We start from the raw sequence: 23,960 nt of genomic DNA, 5'->3' as shown, positions 1-23,960 counted from the left end.
CATATTTTACCGTTCTTTATCTTTTGCATCTCCACAATCACATTTTTATTTCACTTGTAAAATCTATAAATATAATCCAGAATTCAAAATGATGAACCACCATTAAAATAAAAAATAAAATGGCTAGCAAGGGGTAGGACTCTAAAAGCCTACGGGGAAAAAGAGAAAACCAACTACATCACACTTTATTTCAATTAATATGTAAATGAACAGATTGGCCGATTAATAATCACAGCTGCAGAAGTGACATGGACCCTGCGTTAGGCTAGTGAAGGATCTCTGCTGGGACAGCAATGAGTAATGGAAGAATTTCCTGTTTAAGACAAACAGTCTTCACTTTGATGTGAGATCAATGCAGTCATTGCTACAGTCAATCAGATGTTAGACAGTTTTATCAGAGATGTGTTGCTCCAGTACGACTGTCATTCCTTTGTTGTATATAAGATACTGGACCAAACAAGATCAGCCCCATGATATAAAGGCATTCATTTATTCATAGTGTGGCAGATCAGGGTTGTAATGCCCTTGGAGTTTAACATTATGCATCTCGGTGCATACGATTAAAACCTTCCCCTCTATACCAACTGTTCTTTCAAGTAATAACCCCAAATTACTTAAAAAAAACATATGAACTTACACCAAACTGGTTTCAGACTGGGAATTTTTCATTTAACTTGAAAAAAAACAAATGTGTCCTTTTGTGGGTTACTTTACACCCCAAAATGTCCTCACCAACATGCATCCCTTGCTCTACAAATAACATTTCAGTGGAATTTCACATACGTTTGAATTATTTATTTTAAAAATAAAACAAGCTAAGTATAAAATATTCTTTATTCATCTGTTCTTTATTTAGATTGTTACAGCAGCATTTTTTATATCGTCCCTTGATTTTAGGAGTAAAATGTCCTCACCGACACAAAACGAAAGAAGGTACAAGTTCCTTCGTTATCGAAAATTAGACGGACCATGTTCGTCACACAGAATAGTGTGTTTCCACGCGGAGGTAATATAGCTTATACAACGCTTCATTGGTCATGCGCTGGTACAGAGCACACGTGAGGGTGCATGTGGAAGTCATGTTTTTTGGCTCAGAAGAGATGCTCGAGAAGAATGATTTTGGACATAGCAGTGTGGCATTATGCAGATGTTTGGGCGCATACGGATTATTATACAAATGACCAAATACATTCGCAACAGCAAGGTGGGATGTTTTATCTTTCATGTAGTGCTGATGTACCCTTTAAAGTTTTTCTGTTTGTTTATTTCCTGATTTTTATGCAGCACTAGTTTTTGTTGCTAATGATTACAAACGTTTTCCTCAATATTCCACGAGTAATGTGGTTTTCTAATGCCATCTGTGATCTGGTAGCTTTCACTCAGGCTTCATCACAGCCGTGAACGCTTCATGGGTATTTCCAATAGTCTAAATACCTCAATACTAAAAAAAAAAAAAAAAACTACTTATATGGAGCTGTTCTTCAGTTCCCTTACCTCGTACACAAAAGCAAAAATGGTTTGGAAACTGTTTGTAAAACGTGTAAAAAGAATAAAAGTAACTACTTTTTAATTAGAATCTGAGTACAGGTTTGTATATTAAAGTTTTAGTATTTACCGGATTCTGCAGAGTCAACGCCCAGGGGGCGTAAAGGCAAAAGTGTGTGTGTGGGGCTCCAAATTAAAAGGCAGTATTGCAGAAGGAGTATTGTTAACATTAGATAGATAGATGACATTTACAAATAGGAATGCTTGAAATGTAAAAGGTAGAGTCCAGCACACATCATGATAAAAGAATTAAGAAGTGCAGTTAACATATTGTAGCACTGGATGAAATTGCTATCGGAAAAAGAAGGCAGTCTTGACCACAGAGTACGGTTCAATAGCGGGCAGGCTCTATTTGCAGCAGCAGGTTCACAGTAAGTAACAGAGCTCACAACACACTAATCTACAGTCACTGAATCCACACACACTCACCCACCTGATGCACTTTCAGAGTCAAGCGCAGGTACGGTTTTTACCCCCCGCTTCCAACCCAGACCCGCTCCTACAGGACCCGACCTGAACACGCAACCCGCTGCAACACCTTCTTCTTACCTGCTGTGGGATATATTCCCTGAATATGATATTAATACCTGAACGTGTATTAATTATATAACTGGACTAATTAATGAAACTGCTGTGTTGGGAAAAAAGAGCAAACTGCTGTGTCTTAGAAAAAGGGCTCCTTAGTTCCTGGCAGGAATACTGAGCTAAAGATGACCAGGGCTAGGAGGGGGGCATCTGGACTGAGTGAGGCTGAAAGGACAGTGAAGAGACTGCAAAACTGCAAACACAAGTGGTTTGGTGCAAGGAAGACATAAAATATACAGTGCCATTAAAAAGTATTTGCCCCCTGTCTGATTTTATGCATTTTTGCACATTTTTCACATTGTATTTGGTCAGATTTTTTGTGGGTTGTAGTAGTATATAGAGGGAGTCTGAGAGAAAAAATGACACCAAAGTTTGGTGCTTCTTTCATTTGTTTGGTGTGCAAGGTAAATCAAACATGCAATCTTCAGGTGTGAAAAAGTTATTGCTCCCCCTAGTTAACTCAACCCAATTAAAGGGATAATTGGGGTCAGTTGTTTGAGTACTTTGGTTAACAACCAAGCCTGATTTGAGCCAGCCCGACTTTGCCAGACTTTTGCCCTTACCATCAGAGTGAAGTTGTCAGCACACAGGTTCTAGAGGCACATCATGCCACGAACAAAAGAAATTCCTGAATACCTCCGGAAAAAAATTGTTGATGCCTATCAGTCTGGAAAGGGTTACAAAGCCATTTCTAAGGCTCTGTGGCTCCACCAAACCACAGTCAGAGCCATATTGCCCAAATGGAGAAAGTTTGGAACAGTAGTGAATCTTCCCAGGAGTGGCCGTCCTGCCAAAATCTCTCCAAGAGCAAGGCGTAAAATCGTCCAGGAAGTCACAAAGAACCCTAGAACAACATCCAGGGATCTGCAGGCCTCTCTCACATCGGCTAAGGTCAGTGTTCATGACTCCACCATCAGAAAGACACTGGGCAAAAATGTGATTCATGGCAGAGAAGCAAGGCGAAAACCATTGCTCACCAAGAAGAACATGAATGCTCGTCTCTAGTTTGCCAAAAAGCACCTGGATGATCCTCAAGAGTTACGGAACTATGTTCTATGGACAGATGAGTCAAAAGTGTAACTTTTTGGCCGACATGGGCCCCGTTATGTCTGGCGAAAACCAAACACTGCATTCCACAGTAAGAACCTCATACCAACGGTCAAGCATGGTGGTAGTAGTGTCATGGTTTGGGGATGCTTTGCTGCATCAGGACCTGGACGCCTTGCCATCATTGAAGGAACCATGAATTCTGCAGGAGAATGTCAGGCCATCCGTCCATGAGCTGAAGCTGAAGCGCAGCTGGGTCATGCAGCAAGACAATTATCCGAAACACACAAGCAAGTCTACATCAGAATGGTTGAAGAACAAGAAATTTAAAGTTTTGGAATGACCTAGTCAAAGTCCAGACCTAAACCCCATTGAGATGTTGTGGCAGGACCTGAAACAAGCAGTTCATGCTTGAAAACTCACAAATGTCACAGAGTTGAAGCAGTTCTGCATAGAGGAGTGGGCCAAAATTCCTCCACGATGCTGTGAGAGACTAATCAATAACTACAGGAAGCGTTTGGTTGCAGTTATTGCTGTTGAAGGTGGCGTAACTAGTTATTGAGTCTAAGGGGGCGATTACTTTTTCACAGGGGTGTTGCATAACTTTCTTTAATAAATAAATAAAATATGTATCAATTTTTTGTGTTATTTGTTCACTCAGGGTCACTTTTATCTAATATTAGGTTTTGGTTGAAGATCTGATAACGAAGCTGCAACTCCGGGACTCTGCCTAAAAACGGACCCAAGACGGGACTCTGCCTGAAAACTGACCCAAGAAGAGGAAGCAAGCTGCAAGCGAGTCAACGACCACAAACAGCGAGACTGAGGCCCGGCTGGAGGACTGCCATAAAACTTACAGCGACTTATCAGACAAACCAGTCTGGGTCTGCTGTACACCTAAAACCACAGTATCCAAAAGAAACTGTGCCCTGCTACCTGCGTAGCTAAAATATTCAGCGATGAGGACAGAGTGGACGGGCACTGTTGTGGGTCCTATACCAAAAACTGAAGACTTTGTTGCAGCTGTTTGTTGATTCTATCGAAAATTGAAAGCTTTTTTGCAGAGTTTGATCCAACGTGGGATTGAAGATTGTTCCTGAGAGGAGAGCCTTTTGTACTGGACCCTTCAACAGATTGAGTTTCCAAACCAGCGGACCAAAAGTCTAAGCTTCAAGGAACCGCTGAGTATAATTCCAGGAACTAAATAAATTAATGGAACACATTCACATAGAATTGAACTGTTAATTATTTAGTTTGCACACTTTGTGTGTGAAATAACTTTTAGTGAAACTTGAAGTAATCTACCTCATATTGTTGTATGAAGAATTTCTTTAAAAGTAAACTTGTCATATCCTTAATCTATATACCATTAATAAGCTTAATGTGATATCTTCTAATATTGTCTGCATCATTTTAGTTTAGGCTGTGTGTGTATGTGGGTGTGTATGGGTGTGAACAAGTTACTGGCTATGTCACAGCCTGTATGGCTATTGAAGTTGCTGCTTGGTGTGCGAGGAGATAGGTGGTTTCATATTTCAATTGCCCTGCTAGCTGCATGAAAGCAGTGAAAGCTTTTGACTTGTGTTTTGTGCTTATAGACGAAGAGATTTACTTTATGACTTTTCTGATTTCTGTTTAATATTTGTGTACTTAATAAATAACTACAATTGATTAATCATTTCTTGTGTCTCGCGTGTGTATGTGTGTTCATAGTAAATCCTCAATCTTTGTAACACGTCAATTAAATTTTATTAATAAGAGAACTAATTAACCCAGATAAACTCTGAATGATCAATTATTGAATTGTTCCTACACCATGACCTGACCCACTTTAATAAGACCTGCAAACTGACCCGAACCTGAAAGTGTTTGTCCTTTACCTACTGCTTGCGCCGACTGACTCTCTCATGCTTCCACATTCACTCTACCACTCTCCACAGATTGATATTTATTAACTATCTTTACTTACTTTACTATAAAATACCTGTCTATTCCTTTTGTGCACCAGTTGACAGGGAGCTACACTTGTGCTTTCGCAGAGATGATGTACCAGTTTTGTGGCTGTCATTTACAAAAACATGACATGATGATTACAAGCAACTAATCCAGGTCACATGTTTATTATTTTCATTCGTTATGATTCCAAAAGAATTCCACACTTCTGATTTACCTCTCGCACTATTATCCACAACATGATAAAAGAATCTTGTGACATATCAAACAAGCAGCAAAACAACTGACTCCTCCCTAATCGCCTCCTGCTTTGGTGCAGGAAACACATTTACCTTCTCATGCGTTATTTGGGAAAGGGTTCAGGGGCGGATCCAGACTTTCATGAAGGGAGGGGCCAAGACTGTCATGAAGGGGGGATACCAGATACAAAACATACTGTTAAAATAAACAATATTTTGACATTTTTAATGAAGGGAGAGGAGGAGGGGGGGTCCGGACCCCCAGGACACACAAAAGGGCACACAAAAAGTTTTTGGTGATTCAAATACATACCTGCACCTGACCTGAATTTGACATTTTCTGACCCGCACTCAAACTGCAAAAGTTCAAACAAACCCGCGGGCATCTGACCCGATGCAGGACTCTAGACCCAGACACAGAAATGATACATAACAAACATAATACCGTATAAATAAACAGGTAAGAAAATGTAGATGTTATAAAGTATCATTTTAAGTACACTGCACAGCTATGTCATAAGACAATATAATTGCTTACTAGGTCTATATACACATTCAACAGTAACATTTGACTATAAAATAGTTATTTAACTAGCTAAGCAGCCTGCACAGTTGTGCAGGTTAAAAGCAAGCTGTGGAAACTTATAGCTGACAGGCATTGGGAATAAAGATCCTATGTAAGATAAAAGTACAGCCTGTCATGCTTGAAAATAAAAAAGTCCCATCTCTATAACAGATCAACTTAAATTAGGCTGTTGAAAAGTCAGGTAACAACAATTCTTTTAAGCAAGGTTTGGATTTAGAAACACAATCTGACACACTTTGGCAGGGCTAATGCGATTCCTCCTTTCAGTAATAAACGGACCGGTCTTGGAGAAAATTCGTTCACATGGTACAGATGTGGCCACAATGGAGTTTTGTCTTCATGACCTGTGACAACCCCTGGTATACCATAGAATGATATTTCCACCACATTAATTGGTGTACTGTTCTGGAAAGCGGAGGTTCATCTAGAAAGGATCTTACTGCAATGATTGCTTTTGACGTGGGATTACTTGAGGAAACAAGATGTGACATACGGTCATAAAAGTCTTTCCAAAACCTTGCTGTCTGAGTTTGTGTCGCAGTTTGCGTTTCATTATCGCGTTTGTTGTTGGCTCAGTAGTACCACTAGAGGCAACACTCATTAGTAGTAGTGTTTGTGTAACGCTGTGTCTGGGTTTTTAGTTTTCTGCCATTGCTGTGACATCTGCACTGCACAGAAGGGACCCACAGACCACATGCATGCACCGCTCCATCAATACCAGGTGGGGGCTCCGATGGAACGGGTGTGGGGGTCGATGTCCTGGGCCCCTTCCCTTCGACTGAAGTGGGGAACCATTTTGTACTCGTTGCAATGGATTACTTTACCAAGTGGCCCGAGGCATATACGGTTCCCAACCAAAGCACCAACACTGTGGCAAACTGCTTGGTCAACGAAATGTTCAGCCGGTTCGGGACCCCCGAAGAACTCCACAGTGACCAGGGGTGGAACTTTGAGGCGAAGGTGTTCCAGGAGGTGTGCAAACACTTGGGAGTGCATAAGACCCGGACCACCCCGCTGCACCCACAAAGCGACGGCCTCGTTGAGCGCTTTAACCACACTCTGGCCACCCAGCTCGCTATCTTGACCAGCCAACACCAGCGAGACTGGGAGCTGCACTTACCCCTGGTCTTGATGGCATACCGGTCGGCCGTGCAGGAGTCCACCGGATGCATCCCCGCTGCCTAGATGTCCGGGAGAGAGATGCGCACCCCGGTGGACTTGGCATTCGACAGACCCAATGTTGCCGTGGCCACCCCCAGCTGGCTGTCTCCGCTCAGGGGTGGCCTTCCCCTCTCGTTTCTGTGTGTGTGTGTGTCTCTGTCACTGCCTAGTTCTGGCACTTATTAGTGCTACTGTAAGCGCATGTGCAGAAGTGCTGCTTGGGCAGCTTAATAAAGAGCAAACATTAAGAATCCTGTCTCTTGCCTCTGCTTGAACTACGCCAGCGCACTGGGCGCTACAATATATATATACATTTTAGTACAGGCTGTAGTGCTATGTACAGTACATCTGGTGTAGTGCTATGTATAGCGCGACAATCATAGTGTGCTACCTCTATTTTAGTTATAAATGTAACCACTGACCTTTGACGAGATGTATGCTGTAGAATGATGCTTTGAGAGTTGGAAAGTTGCTGCAGAACTGCAAGACATGGTGTATGACCGGTACTTAATTGAGCAGTAGCAAGTGTGAAGAAGGCAGGAGCAGATATATTGGAGAATGGATAAGTCAACAGTCCATTCTAGATGTGGAATTTACAAATTGGGATTTATAATGGAATAAAACCAATGAATCTAACTATGATATTAATGTGTGGCAGCACAGAGGTTTAGCAGTACAGTCGGCGCAGCTTTATCGGGACGCCTCGGGAGAAGATAAAATATCCCGACTAAGCAGCTGTCCCAATTAAACGAGAGGCAGTTGAGACAACCTTAGGTCACACTTTTTTGATTCTTAATGAAAAGAAAAAGAATGAAATCACATCACATCACATTATGATGAAATGTTAAATACATCATTTAAAATACGAGTCCATGTTTGTTTTTTTATCCCTAAACAAAATTAAAATCGCACCTGCGATGTTGACACGCCAGCTTTCTTTGCAACAGCAGTCTGAGAAACCACAGGCGGCTCCTCCTTCTCAATAGTTCAGCATGGTTTACGCAAGGCACAGCGGCCTGTCTTACTCTGAAAAGCGATCTGCATTCATCATTTGAAAATACTGTATCCTAATTAAACGAAGTGATGTCCCAATTAAATGACAAATAGAATTGGGGAGAACCGTCACCTGGAATTGTATCCCATTGAATCCAAAACATTTTTATTCATTTATATATATCAACAAGTACAGCATAGTAGAAAACACTAGTGAAGGCTTTGAGTAAATTGTTGATGCTCATAATGCATCAGAGTAGAAAAAAATCAAAGACTTTTGCACAGCAGTGTATATGTAAAAATAGTGAGGACATTTAATTTTACTATGACCATTAAAAATAATGTAATATATAAAATGTAATACACTGTTAGCATTTTAAAATAAAAAAAAATGTACACAAAAAGTTTAAATGATTAAAAAATGTATTTCAGGACGTTTCGGGCAAAAGCCATTCTTCAGCTGTGTAGAAAGAAAAGTAACAGTGCAGTAAACTTGAAATTCTGAGGATGATGTTAAGATGATGTCAGAATATCATTTCCTCAATTTTAATGAAAAAGTCCTGATCATCACTGCAAATACGTCCGAGTCTTAAAAGTTGGGAATAGGGAATTGAGTTGCATGGATTTTTTGCAAATTGCGGTTTTCCAGACAAGATCATCAACAGTGCTAAATCCTGTGTTTCGTGTTTAGACGAAAAGGCTCTCTCTCTATATATATATATATATATATATATATATATATATATTAAAGCATAGGCTCTGCACACAGGGTTGCACGTGTGTGTGGGTGTGTGAGTTGCGTGGCTGGGGGCCATCTTGGTCTGAAACCAAGATGGCCACCCTTTGCACAGCCACATGGTGATGACATTGTTTGATGTGGGAGTGATTGGTTGATTGTTTAATTGTTTGATTGAGAGTGAATGAATGAAAGTGTGGAATGCGGCCAGGTGGCAATTGGATGAATGATTAATTGTGTGACTGTGTTAGTGAATGAGAAGTGTGGAATGTGGCCAGGTGGCGATTGGATGAATGATTAATTGTGTGATTGTGTTAGTGAATGAGAGAAGTGTGGAATGTGGCCAGGTGGTGATTGGATGAATGATTAATTGTCAATCAATCCCTGGCCACCTGGTACAAAAGGCAGAACAATGAGTGTTTTGTTTCTCGTACTTTTTTTTTCTTTTTTTTGGTGGCCAAATGATGCAGGCTGCACTTGTAGTGCTTCAACACAAACTAAAAACTTTGTGGAAACCCAGTTTAGGAAAACTGCACAATATCAGTCTTGTAAATTAAGTTTTGTTTATTGATTAAAGTAAAAAAAAGTTTGACACCCTCTACTCCAACACAATATCCACATTTTCAATCGGCAACCCTCCAACCCCCACTCCCTAAGAATTCAGGTTTTTGAATGCGATAATAAAATAGTTTTAGATTCAAATGCCATGCTGCTTTCTACCCTTTATGTTCCTGGTCTTTCCCTGAGATCGGAAAATTCTAATCTTCTGACAGTCCCTAAAATCCGTTTGAACTCTGTCAGAGCCAAGGCATTTAGTTATAATGCCTCTCGTCTTTGGAACTTGCTCCTGATTCACATCAGGAATGATAGCACAATTGAATTTTGTGCCTATCACACCACATATCCACCAATTCACTCTACCCCCGATTTCAAACTGGCTTCCGTCCCTCCCATTCCACGAAGACTGCCCTCCTCACTGTGCAGAATCATCTGGCCAACTCCTCCCATGCTGGCCTCTCCTCAATTCTCATTCTCCTTGACCTTTCCTCTGCCTTTGACACAGTCGATCACCCCATCCAACTCTCCACTCCACTCTTTTTAACCTCAGTATCTCTGGCACACTCCTTGGCTGGCTGCAGTCATACCTATCTGCACGCACCTCTGCTGTTGCTTTCAACAGCCTCACCCCCCCTCCCCTCTGACTGTCCGTGTCCCCCAGGGTTCTGTCCTTGGACCCTTGCTATTCTCCTTGTACACCTCACCCCTTGAAGCTCGTATTTCCTCATTTAAACTTCCCCCATCATTTCTTTGCTGACGACACCCAGATTTTCTTTTCATTCCCCTCCTTTACCCCCGACTTTGCCGCCTGTATATCAGCTTGCTTGGTTGCTATCCAATCTTGGATGGTGCACCGATACCTCCTCATCAACCCATCAAAAACTGAAATCATTTTCTTCCCCTCCCACTCTTTCCCCCCCCACCATCTCAACTCTACCCTCTCCCTTTCTGACCATATCTCGGCCATAACACGCACCTGCCATTTCCACCTATTCAACAACCGCAAAATACGCCCCTCCATTTCCTTTTCTGCTACTAAAGTCCTGGTCCACTCTCTCATTTTCACCCACCTCGACTACTGTAACTCACTCCTCCTTGGCCTCCCCTCCTACGCTTTTACACCATTACAACAAATTCAAAACGCCTCTGCCAGTATCATATTCAACCTCCCTTGCTCCTTCCATACCTCCCCTCTCCTCCTCCAGCTACACTAGCTCCCTTGTCCATTATTGTTGCCTGTTCAAATTCCTTACCCTTGTGTACAAATCTCTCCATGGTCTTGCCCCGCCTTATCTGGCTGCACTGATCACCTACTATGTTCCTCCACGTCCCTTACGCTCCCAATCCCTATTGTCCCTCTCTGTCCCACCCTCACCCTGTGCCCAATCCCGTTTCCATTCCTTTTCCCTTCTTGCTTCCCTTTATTATTTATTTCTTAGCAGACGCCCTTATCCAGGGCGACTTACAATAGTAATTGGAATAAACTCCAACTTGGAATAAACTCCAACTTGACTTAAAACAGTCACCTACACTACGTAGTTTCTGCTCCTCCCTCAACACGCATCTCTTCTCCCTAGCCCATAGATACTCCTGGCCCCCTGACCTACTGTTATGACCCTGCTTGCCCAACCCTGACCTAGCCTCTGGCCCTCTGCTTTCATATTAGTAACTCATTTGTATCTCCCCACCCATGGTGGTGCACATGGCCTCTAGATTATTATTATTATTTATTTCTAGCAGATGCCCTTATCCAGGGCAACTTATAATTGTTACAAGATATACACATTATTTTTACATACAATTACCCATTTATACAGTTGGGTTTTTACTGGAGCAATCTAGGTAAAGTACCTTGCTCAAGGGTACAGATTGAACCCACGACCCTCCGGTCAAGAGTCCAGAGTCCTAACCACTACTCCACACTGCTGCCCAGATTCTTGGCTTATCATCCATTTTAGGTCCCAAGTGAAATGAATTTGGTGATCTTAACAAGACATTGATCAGAGTCACAAAACCACCAAACAATTTAGTCATTTCAGCAGACCAAAGATAAATAAATTGGTCTCTCCAGGCTAGGCTAAACCGTCAAGGGTCAACTGTGAACAAGTGTGAGATGTCATGAATAGCTGTATACTTCAGTTTAATTCAATTGCATTTCCATAAATGGCATGTAAAATGCAAGTTAAACTTGATAACATACACTGCAGTGATGCATTGTTTACTGCAGACAGGGCCGGATTAAAGGATGTGGGGGCCCTACACTAACCCATATTTTGGGGGCCCTATGCATATTATGGCAAATGGTTTTATTGGCAGAGAGTGTGAGCGGAGCAGAGCGAGCCATTTGTATATGGTGCAGGGTAGTTGCTGGAGCGGAGAGCAAAGCGGACACTTCCAGCCCGCTCTTTCACAGCACTGAGAAGAACTGAGCATGGTTTTATTTGTCTTAAATACATGTTTGGCCATGGAGTTTGCACAAAAGAAAAAAAAACAAGGTGACAAATAGAGATGCAGTCACTCTACAGTATTTCCCATCATGCCTGTGCATGGTAACCATTCATTTTCCAGTTTCAAACCAAAATTAGGCACTTTTATGTTTTGCATTTTTTCAGTACCAATCAATAATGAGAAAGAGTCTTCGAAATGAATTAGATAACTTATCTGAGCACTTTATGTGGGCATGAGGCTTGTTAAACTGTGTATGCCTATATTGCCTTGTATCATACAATAGAAATCACATGCGAGCGATAATTAAATCTCACTGTTGTTAATGATCATTTTAATTAACAAATATCCATGGGAACATAGAACACAAAATTATGCAATATGGATCACAGACATTAAAAAAGCTTCAGTCCGAGGCAGTGAAGTACAAAAGCATTAGCAAGTGCATAATATAACATCGACTGAGGTTAATGGGTCAGTGGTTTTGTTAGTTTCACCAGAAAGTCCAGCAGCTAATATATACAATAGAGACTGAATTATCTATATAGCAAAACATTTTATTTTTATTTTCCCCAAACCTGTTTGTAGATTCCTTCTACAGACCAGTAGTTGCATTCCATTTAATAAAACAAAACAATGTAGTTAATTTAGGTCTTTGCCAATGATTTTTATCCCATTTCTCTCCCCAATTTAGAATTGCCAATTGTGTTATTAATCCCGGCAACCCCCCGGCAACTTGGGAAACAGCAGCTGACACACGCGTCCTCCGAAACGTGTCCCTGCCAAGCCGTCTTTTTTCTCACTGCGGATCCACAGCGAAGCCATCAGACCTATAGTGCTGGAGGACAACAAAGATCTGAATGGCTCCACTGTAGACCCACAGGCGCCCTATCAGCCACAGGGGTCGCTGATGCGTGGTGAACCGTGGATTGCCCTGCCAACCTAAGCCCTCCCTACCCGGGCAGCACTCGACCAATTGTGCGCCGCCCCCTGGGAACTCCCGGTCACGGTCAACAATGACATAGGGCGCATCCTGCACTCCACGTGGAGCGCCTTTACTGGATGCGCCACTCGGGAGCCCCAAAACAATGTAGTTTAGCAAAAAAAGGGAATCACTTTTCTGTCCTTTACTTCTTTTAGATTTTTTTTTGTAGCGAGAGAAACAAACACGATGGACAATCGTTCTTGTCGGCTGCACACATCCACATTTGAATTTCCTTCAGCCCCCCGCCTTTTTTTTCTAAAATTCCAAACCCCAAAAGAAAAAGGAACATTTCTGTGCACATTTGAGAGAGGACAGGTTTTTTAAATTGGTCCTAAAACTGAAATAAATATATACATAAATTGAACCTGATTTCATACATTTTATCCTGCAGACTGGTGCCTCTGACATAAGACTAGGGACAAATCTCTCCCAGGAGGTGAAGGGTGTGGAGCATTTTGTATTGTTTGTACATTAGCAGGAAGCTACTTGCATGAGAGACTCAGAGACAAGGTATACTGGAAATCGAGAAAGAAATGCCTAGCCGTAATAAAAGAACAAAATTAACAAAAAGCAAGCTTCTGTGTGCCTCTCTTCCTGTGTGTGTGGGCCCGTCTGCCCGCACGCAGTTTTTGTAAAATGTCCTGAACAAACGGTGACCACACGAGGCCCCAATTCTCCTGGGGGCCTTACACTATAGAGTAATTTGCGTATAGGTTAATCTGGCCCTGACTGCAGATGAACCGAATTTATTTTATTAACAAAGTTGACGTCGTAACTGCTAAACTAGAATATAACTGAAAACAATCAAATATGTTGAAAAATAAATTACAAAAAATGAACCCTTATTTAATACTATACATTTTTCAAAACAAACTTTTTAAAGTTTCAAATCCTGTTATGCTTCTACTGGTGATGGTTACTGACAATACTGTTTCACCAAGCCAAAGAATTAAATTAAAGATCTGATTCAACAACACTATTTTAAGCTTGTGGTATTTTAAGCTCACCATGTCATTACAACTTCCTGCGTTTCATACACTATGCAGTGACACTGTATTATAATGATCTAATTAAATGGCAGATCTTAATATCATCACATTTAAGTCTATTATTCCCACTGGTGTGTCGTCATTCCCCCCCTAAGTGACAGTGTTTGTTATTTTTAGATCAACTTCAAGGACTTACACTAGCATACTTTAATTACCAAAATGAAAATCTACTAAAAAATAGTACTCTTATTAGCTATACTGTAGTACTGGTATACTGTTTTCTAGTTTATGTGAGTGAAACATATTCTATGTATATATTTATGTGCTGTGATGTTTCATACCAAATCTCATTTCCCTGTTATTGGATTTTTATGACAGGTACTGAATTTCGCCAAAAAACAAACAAACCCCGCCCCCCCACCCCCGTAACATCAGTTCAAAAAGATGAATCAGTAATGAAACAGAATGGATAATAGAGTTCTTAAGAGAATAATATACCAAGATAGAATCCATGGATTTAGAAAGGAAGTGGATTTTAACCAAGGTACCGATGTTCAGCTGGGTCGAGCTTGATGACTTTCTACACTGACAGACTGACAGACAGAAGGATGGATCAAAAGCCTACTGCTCCTCAATTCCTATGGCTTCAGATAATTACAGAGATCTTGCACTCATTATAAAATAAATTTATTCCTTAAATTTTGTTGCCCAAGAGTTAAACAATTAATCTACTGTCAACTGACCCCATCTGTCATACATTGAACTAATTAAAATCTACTAATTGCTCAGTTCTTGGGCTCTCAAATAGATATTGGGCCTCATTGTGCAGTAAAGTGGATAACTGATTTTTAGAATACAACACACTCATGAAAATATTGAGATTTCTGCATGTTATATATGAGTTGTGCGTTACATAGAAGCTGCACAGTATACTTGGGTAATAGTATTCTATATAGTATACAGTGGTGCTTTTCATAAGGGTCACAAGAAGTGTGCATTAGACAAGAGGTGCATATTATACAATAATAGTAAAATATCTTTTTATATAGCGTCTTTCATAGTGGACCACCATCACAAAGTGCTTTACAGAGGTAGGCTGTGAACTGTGCATTATATGCAGAGTCACTTGCAATAGGACATTGATTTAACATCTCATCCGCAGGATGAAGCACAAGGAAGTTAAATGACTTGCTCAAGGTCACACAGTGAGTCAGTTAGTGGCAGCGTGGGATTTGAACCGGCGACCTTCTGATACAAGCCCTGGACTTTAACCACTGGACCACAAGGCTTTCTAGTCATGTGTATTGTACATAAGGTACATGGTATATTATCTAACCCATTCCGTTGAGCTGGACGAAACCAGGGCTCCAGAGATGAAATAGAAAAAAAGCTGGTGAATTATCCTGATGCAAGGTTTTAAAAGTAGATATACAAGATTTTTAAACAAAGAATTCTACTCACTCCTTCATGCGTTTCATCTTGGTCTCAGCCATGGTGCTGTTGATCGCTCCCGGTCTCAGGGGCACTGCTGGAGCCACGCTGGTAACTGTCCCAAAACCTGAAATCAATGCACAGACACATTATGTTGGTCACCTTACTGTCATCAGCACATTACCTAAAAATCCATGACAACATACTCAAGCGCAAACACCAGAACATTCACCTTCATAAACAAGGTGATGCAGTCAAAGAGGAGTTAGACAAGTCTGAATTTAAAACAATTTCCATTGAAAAGGAGCTGCTGCTCAGATCTTGTGTGGAAGTAGTCACAAAACAATATTTGAGAGGATTGTCTTTCATCCGTAGGTGGATGAAACTTGACATTCAGTATTATGCTCTCTCTTTTTGCTTATGCAGTTGCTTATGTTACATACTGTATGTCTGTCTATGACTGGCAACAGGAACTGAGGACCCACTTCTAAAATAAAGTCAAAGCACCTCAAACACAAACTTAGGAATTTTCTTTTTTAAATTTCGCGACAAAACATTTTGATTCAAACAAAGAAAGAAAAACACGTCAGGAGTACCTACAGTATATTACAATTGCTAATTGGAGAACAGCTTTAGAGTATATATAATAGATACCAATTAATCCAATATTCAATCAATTAATTAGAAAATATACATGTAACTTATAGCTACTTACACTGCATCTTTACAGAAAGGTGGTAGAAAGAATAAAAAATGAATTAAAACAATAGATAGATAGATAGATAGATAGATAGATAGATAGATAGGAAGGATAGTTTATTCTAAATAAATGGTTTAATAAATAAATAAAAAAGTTCAGGTTTTAAATAAGTTGCAAGATGTGATTTTGCAAACTTTGTTTTTTGTAATTCTTGAACCTTAAATGACACAGCAAATCAGACTACAAGCTGGAAAGGTGTCCCAAAGAATATTCAAGATATCAATGACTTGCCTTGATTTAAAGCAGCCCCAAGTTGTGTGTCTCATTACTGACCCACTGTATGTATTAGTGATTCTTTACCTCAGTTTTGTCACTGGTGCTGTGTATATTGCTGTGACATACAGCAGGGTATTTAGTGTCATATCCCCATTAGAGTACTGGTAGAAAGTACACTTATATATGTTATCTCTAGAATAAAAAAAATAAAAACAGTCAATTACTTGGTTTACTACATATTCAAGTAGTCCTGACAACTGTGGTATTGTAGCCTCTAACAAAAGCTTACAATACAATACATATTTGTTAAAGGTAAATTATATATATCTATATATATATATATATATAGTAGAGTGCAAGCTGCTGCCGTCTGCAGGACTGACAGAGAATTGTTGCAGCGGTGTCCCAGAATGCCGTGCGGTCAAGCAAACCGCACTGTCCTTGTTGTTGTTTATTAATTATGAGTTATAGAATGTGTTTATTTGGTTGCCTTTGATGCATTTGTTGTCAGTTGTCCCCGTGTCCCCCCTACCGTGTTTTTCCCAATGTTGCCGAGGCCACCCCCAGCTGGCTGTCTCCGTTCAGGGGTGGCCTTCCGCTCTCGTTTCTGTGTGTGTGTCTCTGTCACTGCCTAGTTCTAGCACTTATTAGTGTTACTGTAAACTGGAAGGACAGATCCCCAACTTTCCGTGGTCGGTCGCGGTGATGCGACAGGAGATACAGCAGCTGATGAAAGACCAGAGACCCGCCGAGGCTGAGGGTGGGAGGCCAGCAGAGACATCCCCGCATGCTTCATTTGGCGGGGTAAGCTCTGAAGTCAGTCGCCTTACTCCCGAAGCCACGCAGAGTGGGCAGGCCGAAGCCCGGAGGCCGATAAGGAAGACTGTCCGGGCAGCAAGATTTGATGGCAGCACAGCCTGTTCACCTACTCTTCCCCTTCCTGATGAAGCCGTTGCCGCTGCAGAAGCCTATGCCTTTCGTGCACCTTGGATGGGGTGGCTTGCCGGGCTGTAGTTGATACGGGGTCCACCATTTCCATCTTACAATCCGGAACCTTGCCACCTGACACAGAACTCGACATGCTATGCTGGACACCCACTAAGGTCTGCCTGCAGATGGTGACGGCCCAGCACACAACCATGCTGAGCCGCAGACAGCTCACAATCACCGTAGCTGGCCGGCGGTTCCAATACAAGTTGAGGCTGGCCGAAGTCAGAGACTCTTGCATACTGGGCCTGGACTTCCTCAGCCATGTGAGGGCGGCCCTTGACCTACGGCGTCCGGAGTTGTGGATTGGCAAGTTACGGGTCAAGCTCGAGACTGACAACGAGAGAGAGAGAGACAACCGATGCGGCCGCCGCATCACCAAAGCACAGCCACCGCACCGCCAACTCAGAGAGCAGCCAGCAGAGGAGGTCCGACGGCCAAACCAGGAGGACGGTGGCCAAACTGGCCCAGAAAAAGATGACAGCACCCCACCCGGGGCGGGAGTTCCCAAGGTCCAGCCTTCAGAGGAAACCCGTCAAGCCGTACAGGAGCTTCTCCAGAGAAGCAGCGAGGGTCTGACCAGAGAGGAGTGGGAGATGCTGGGGGCATTGCTGATGGAGTACAAGGACACTTTTGCTGCGAGGGACGAGGACTGTAGCCGTACAGACTTGGTGCAGCACCACATTGACACTGGTTCAGCGACCCCGATTTTCCTATGACCACACCGAATGGCCCTGGCAAAGAGGGGGGCTGCTGAACAGAAGATCAAGGAGATGGCCGCTGCGGCGGTCATCGAACCCTCAGACAGTCCATGGTCTGCTCCGGCTGTCCTGGTTAAAAAGAAGGACGGTTTGTGACGGTTCTGCATTGATTACCAGGAGCTGAATGACGTGACCCGCAAGGACTCATACGCGTTGCCACGCATTGACGACGCCCTGACCCCTAAAAAATGTGACCTACTGTGGCATGAAGCCAAGTTCCTGGGGCACGTAGTGGGACCAAACTGCGTGGCTACGGACCCAAACAAAGTGGCGACCAACGTTTCGGAGCTTCGCAGTTTCCTTGGTATCGCCTCCTACTACCGTTGCTTTGTCCAAGATTTTGCCAGCATTGCCAGTCCCCTCCACCACCTCACCGACAAGGGCAGTCAGTTCGACTGGACTCCAGCCTGTGAGTCTGCCTTTGTTCAGCTCTACGAGGCCCTGGTTTTAGCTCCTGTCCTTGCCTACCCTGACCCGGAGCAACCCTTCATCGTGGACACTGATGCGAGCAAAGTGGGGGTCGGCGCAGTGCTGTCACAGGAGGGACCTGAAGGAGAGTGTGTGGTAGTGCTACAGCAAAGCCCTCAGTCTACCAGAGCGCAACTACTGTGTGACAAGGAGAGAGCTCCTGGCTGTGGTGCAGGCGGTCCGACACTTTCACCCGTGCCTGTATGGTCACCTGTATGGTGATGACATTGTTGATTGTTTGGTTGATTGTTTAACTGTTTGACTGAGAGTGAATGAATGAGAGAAGTGTGGAATGTGGCCAGGTGGTGATGGATGAATGATTAATTGTCAATCAATCCCTGGCCACGTGGTATAAAAGGCAGAATAATGAGTGTTTGGGAGAATGTGTAAGAGAGAGTATGAGAATCCTGTGTGGTGTAAGAATAGTAATGAGTAAAATCCTGTGTCGCATGAGTTTATTTGCAACAGGTATATTTCATAAGTTAAGGCCCTCATTGTTTATTAGGTTTTCTGAATATAATCTAACTAGACTTTTCTTTTGTTTTTTAACCAAACAGTGTACTTGATTTTGTATATGGGAACCCCTCAATACTGCACTAGACAGGCACAATAAAACTCTTTGACAAATGTCACAATACATTTGTATCCTCAGCCTTTTTAATGTTAAGTTCAGATAAAACAGAAATGATGATTCTGGGATCTCGGAAGAAACAAAGCAATATGTCTGATTTACTCCTTGGTGGCTTTTCTTATGAACTTGCAGACGAAATGAGAAATTTGGGTGTGATCTTTGACCAAAATCTTTCTTTCTTGAGACACACACCGGAACTAAAATGTATTTTTATCATCTAAGAAATATTGCAAAATTGAGAAGTATTCTTTCCAACTCAGATACTGAGAGATTGATGCATGCTTTTGTATCTTCTAGAACTGATTATTGTAATGCCCTATTCTCTGGTACTCATAGCCACGTTATATCTTGACTGCAACTTATACAAAATGCTACAGCTAGAATTTTAACCGGGACTAAGAGACAAGATCAGATTACTCCTGTGCTAGCATCTCTGAATTGGCTTCCGGTCTAATTCTGGATAGATTTTAAGGCATTGCTTTTAACTTATAATGCATTAAATGGCCTTGCACCATCATATTTAAATGATCTTTTAATACCATATATTCCTAGACACCCACTCAGATCACAGAATCCCAGGTTGCTTACTGTCCCACAAATTAAAAAAAAAAAACAGGTGGCAGAGCTTTGTGTTATAGGGCCCCAAAACTCTGGAATGATCTGCCTAGCTCTGTAAGGGAAGCACCAAATGTCACTGCTTTTAAAACAAAATTAAAAACACACTTTTATAATGTAGGGTTTTTATGCTAAAATATGAAACGTAACCATTACCGAATGGGTCAGTATACCCAAGCCATCGCAAGGGCAAGATTGCTGCACGACCGGAATACTACAAGGCTAAGCTGAGACTGCCTTGTGAGTTAACATTCTGAACCCCAGTAACAAGTAGCTAGGGCTAAAAAATTGAGGGAGAAACTCACCTGGATGCCCGTGTTGTAGGGGTCAACTGAGAAGCCGCTTACACTCTAGTTCCAAAACCAGGGTTTTGAGGAGCCACGACCTAAGTCTGTAGAACCTAGTAGGTATGGGGAGTAGCCCACACTGCTGCATTGCAAGTGTCCTTGACAGATGCACCCTGGAATAAAGCCCACGAAGTTGCAAGGCCCCAGGTGGAATGGGCAGTGAGCTTTCTGGAGGAGGCAAGTTGGCCAGCTCATAGGCAGTCCTGACTGTGTCTGCTATCCATTTGGACAGCCTCTGCTTAGACAGAGCTTGACCATGGGACTTTGTCATTCCTGGGAGGCAAAGAGATCTATCTCTGTTCTCCTGAACCTTTCCCAATGAGGCTCACCAACACAGGGTGAGCCTCCACTCTGAGGCGCTGGGACATGCCCGCAGTGAAAGGAGGTTTTCGTGTGCCCAGAGCAAAAGCATGCAGCCCACACGATGGACACTGGGCGACCTGAGGTCGCCCTGGTGGTTGATGTAAGCCACCACTGTTGTGTTGTCTGTACAGACAAGCACCCTCGAACCTTCCACAAAAAATGCTGCAAGGATAAGCAAACTGCCTGCAGCTCCAAAACATTTATGTGGAGACCTTGCCAAAGGAGATGCCACACCCCCTGCGCTCCCCTGCCATTCCACATAGCATCCCAGCCCAGGCTGGACTGTACGTGGTAAGAACCTCCCTTCTGGTGACCGAGGCGTAGATGGGCAGGCTGTTTCCACCAAGTGAATGCCTTTAGTCAGTGGCGAGACACTGTCAATAGGCAGTTGCAGTTCAACGCAGGCTGAAAAACCCTGTTTAACCAGGCCAGCAGAGGGCACATGTACAGGAGACCCGAAGTAGGGTCTGAGAAGCTGCTGCCATCAAGCCCAGAAGTTTCTGGAACTTCACTACCGTGAGTGCTCTGTTGAGCTAAAATAGCTCTAAAACAGGCGTCTATTCTCTGCACTCTTCCATCTGACAGAGTGGACAGCATGGACCTGGAGTCCATGCACACTCCTAGATAGGACGCTGTCTGAGAAGGTGTGAGCTGGCTCTTCACATGATCCACTGTAAGGCCCAACAGTTGAAGGTGGCCGGTGACAAGTTTCATGTAGGCCTGTGCCTGTACTGGAGACTGGGCACAAATAATGGAATACTCTGATGCCTTGGAGTCTCAGTTAGGCCAGGATAGCTTCCAAGCACTGGGAAAAGGCATGTGGAGCTAGAGGGAGGCCAAATGGCAAGGCCCAGAACTCGTACGCTGTTCCCTGAAAGGGGAACCGCAGGTACTTCCTTTGCGCTGGTTTTATGGGGATGTGGAAATAGGTGGCTTTCAGGTCCACCGTGGTGAACCAGTCGTCTGGCCTGATTGACTGCAACAGCTGTGCATTGTCAACATTTTGAACGTCTTTCGGTTCAGATACAGGTTGACCTGCAGCGAGTTCGAGAATTGGTCAGAGGCCACCATCCTGCTTGGGCACTAAGTGCCTGGAGTAGAACCCTTCCTCCAACTGCAGGGGGTCTATCATGCAAATAGACTATTTTTGCAGCAGCGCTACTACCTCCCGAGACACCACTGCGGTGTCCTGTGGGTCCATGACTGAAGTTACAGTCATGCCACGAAAGGGAGGGGGACCGTGCTTGAACTGCAGCAAGTAGCCGGTCTGAACGGTAGTAAACACCCAGATGTCTGTGGTGCACTGACGCCAGTACTCCAGATGGCTCCCTGAAAACCTGGACCTGTGGCCTTGGCCTGAGGCTTCTACCTATGCAGCGGGTTGCTGAACCTATTGTAGCCTCTGCAGCGAGCAGCCGCAGGCCGGTTCTGAACACCACCTCTGGCAGCAGGTGCTGGGGCCTAGGGCGCCAGTTTGCCGCTGGTTTGCATACTGGGGGTGCTCTTTTGTAGATTCCCACTTGAGGTGAGAGCACTGCAGCATCTATGCCCTGTTGTAATAGTGGCATCCAACAGTGGTACTTTGTCCCCGGGAAAGACAAAGCTGCCTGCGTGCGGCTACCAGCGCAGCCAGGTTTCTACCTACAGCCTGCCCATTCAGTTTTGACAGACGGAGCAGGTTATTATTAACCAGGTGCAGCTCATCCAGCTGTTGTGGTGAGGGCCTGTGACTGTCAGAGAGGGACCTCAGCAAATAGGACTGGTAGGCTACCAGAATTATTATTATTATTTGTTTATTTAACAGACGCCTTTATCCAAGGCATCTTACAGAGACTAGGGTGTGTGAACTATGCATCAGCTGCAGAGTCACTTACAATTACGTCTCACCCGAAAGACGGAGCACAAGGAGGTTAAGTGACTTGCTCAGGGTCACACAGTGAGTCAGTGGTTGAGGTGGGATTTGAACCGGGGACCTTCTGGTTACAAGCCCATTTCTTTAACCACTGGACCACACAGCCACTTTGATAACATATTAGTTTGGTACATCATGTCTAAACTAAATTAACACAGTAAAACTTTTGCTGAATTAGGTACTGGAATGTTGGATTCCGTTCTGAATGGGAAGTTTAATTCTCATGCATATTGATATGAATTACAACGAGAAACGGGTATTGAAAATACTAATGCAAAGTAGACACTTTGTGTGATCAGCCATAATTAATATTAGTATATTAACCATGTATGCTAATGATGTTATGGTTGTTGCAATCGTTTGACTATGAACTATGAAGTATTTCTGACACTTTTGTGTGAATGTTGGTTATTGTCAAGGGAATCAGAGTTCTACATGATCCAGAACTTAAATATGGTATGTCCCATTTCCTACATTTTGATGTTCCCGAGAGGGCGACTAGAGACTAATTTATATTTAAATAAATTGTATACCTAATTAATTACAGCTATAACAAGGTCAGGGAATTCTCACAAATGCAGGTAGCAAACACAATTTAAATCTGAAAAAACTATGTACTGCTATATAAAAATGCCCCTTTATAACCTTACTGATATCCAGTGTGTTCGTAAATTCAAATGTAAATCATGATTAAGTACTGGCTTTTTTCAGCGATGACCTCCTTTAGATGTATGTTTATCATGCATGTAAAAACAGAAATGATAAAAATAACTACATTTTAGGGTCACGCTTTATTTTAAGGGTATTTTTTATTGTTAACAAACATTGCTAATGTTTAGCTAAGGGTTAGGGTTAAGGTCAGGGTTAGGATTAATAAACCTGATTTAATTTGCTAAACATTACTACAGTAACAATTTGAACCGATTTCAAGCATATAATCGACTGGGTATTGATCATCCATAGGGCTCTGCTGTTTGCAGTTTTAGGTGGCCTATTATATATTATTAACTAACAGTTAACAGAAAATAATGTACATTAGCATGTTTATTAACTGTTTAACAGTTAATAAACAACAACAAAAAAAACAGCCCTTAAATAAAGTGTGACCCATTTTAGATCTTACACATCCCCTCTCCAGTACATAGGCTACTACCGGGTGCCCTTATTTGCAAACGACTGAACTTTTATTGCATTATATCCAAGGTGCAGTATCAATTTTTCTTCAACTGCAGATCAAGGAAAACTGAGCTTCTCGAAAACACTTAACCCTTTGCGGTCCTATGTCGGACCTGGTACGACATTGCAATTTTCCCTTTTCGGTCCAATGTTGGACCCTGTCCGACATCATCAAAAAGACGTAAAAAATAGGTCTCTAGTCGTTTTTTCTCCGGAAAACGCCGAGAAAACCATTCAATGGCCAAGTAAGATAGATAGGAGCCGAGAGAAGCCGGAAAAAAAGGGGGCGTATCTCATGAATACAGATAGACCCGACATCACATAGATAACACAGACATAATCAAACAAGATAGCTGCTTCTGCATCCAGCGCTCAAAGAATATCACAGACATTTGCAGAGCTTTTTTTAGATGTTATAGTAATAAAATAATGACTTGGATCGCATTACTGAGGAGTTTGGTGATAAAACGA

General features: G+C 42.6%; 1 protein-coding gene across 2 annotated transcripts in view; it reads right to left on the bottom strand.

Moving 5' to 3' along the window:
• nek11 (NIMA-related kinase 11) overlaps nucleotides 1-23,960 on the bottom strand; it is a 222,504-nt gene that overhangs the window by 26,380 nt on the left and 172,164 nt on the right. For both annotated transcript variants that reach the window (XM_034058454.3, XM_059013082.1), the window contains exon 15: nucleotides 15,284-15,380. In XM_034058454.3, coding sequence (XP_033914345.3) covers nucleotides 15,284-15,380 — 97 coding nt within the window. The remainder of the gene's footprint in view (nucleotides 1-15,283; nucleotides 15,381-23,960) is intronic.

This window comes from Acipenser ruthenus, chromosome 3, assembly GCF_902713425.1.
Source record: "Acipenser ruthenus chromosome 3, fAciRut3.2 maternal haplotype, whole genome shotgun sequence".
Lineage (NCBI taxonomy): Eukaryota > Metazoa > Chordata > Actinopteri > Acipenseriformes > Acipenseridae > Acipenser > Acipenser ruthenus.
Note: the sequence above shows the minus strand (reverse complement) of the source record. Positions and strands in the feature narration are given on the sequence as shown.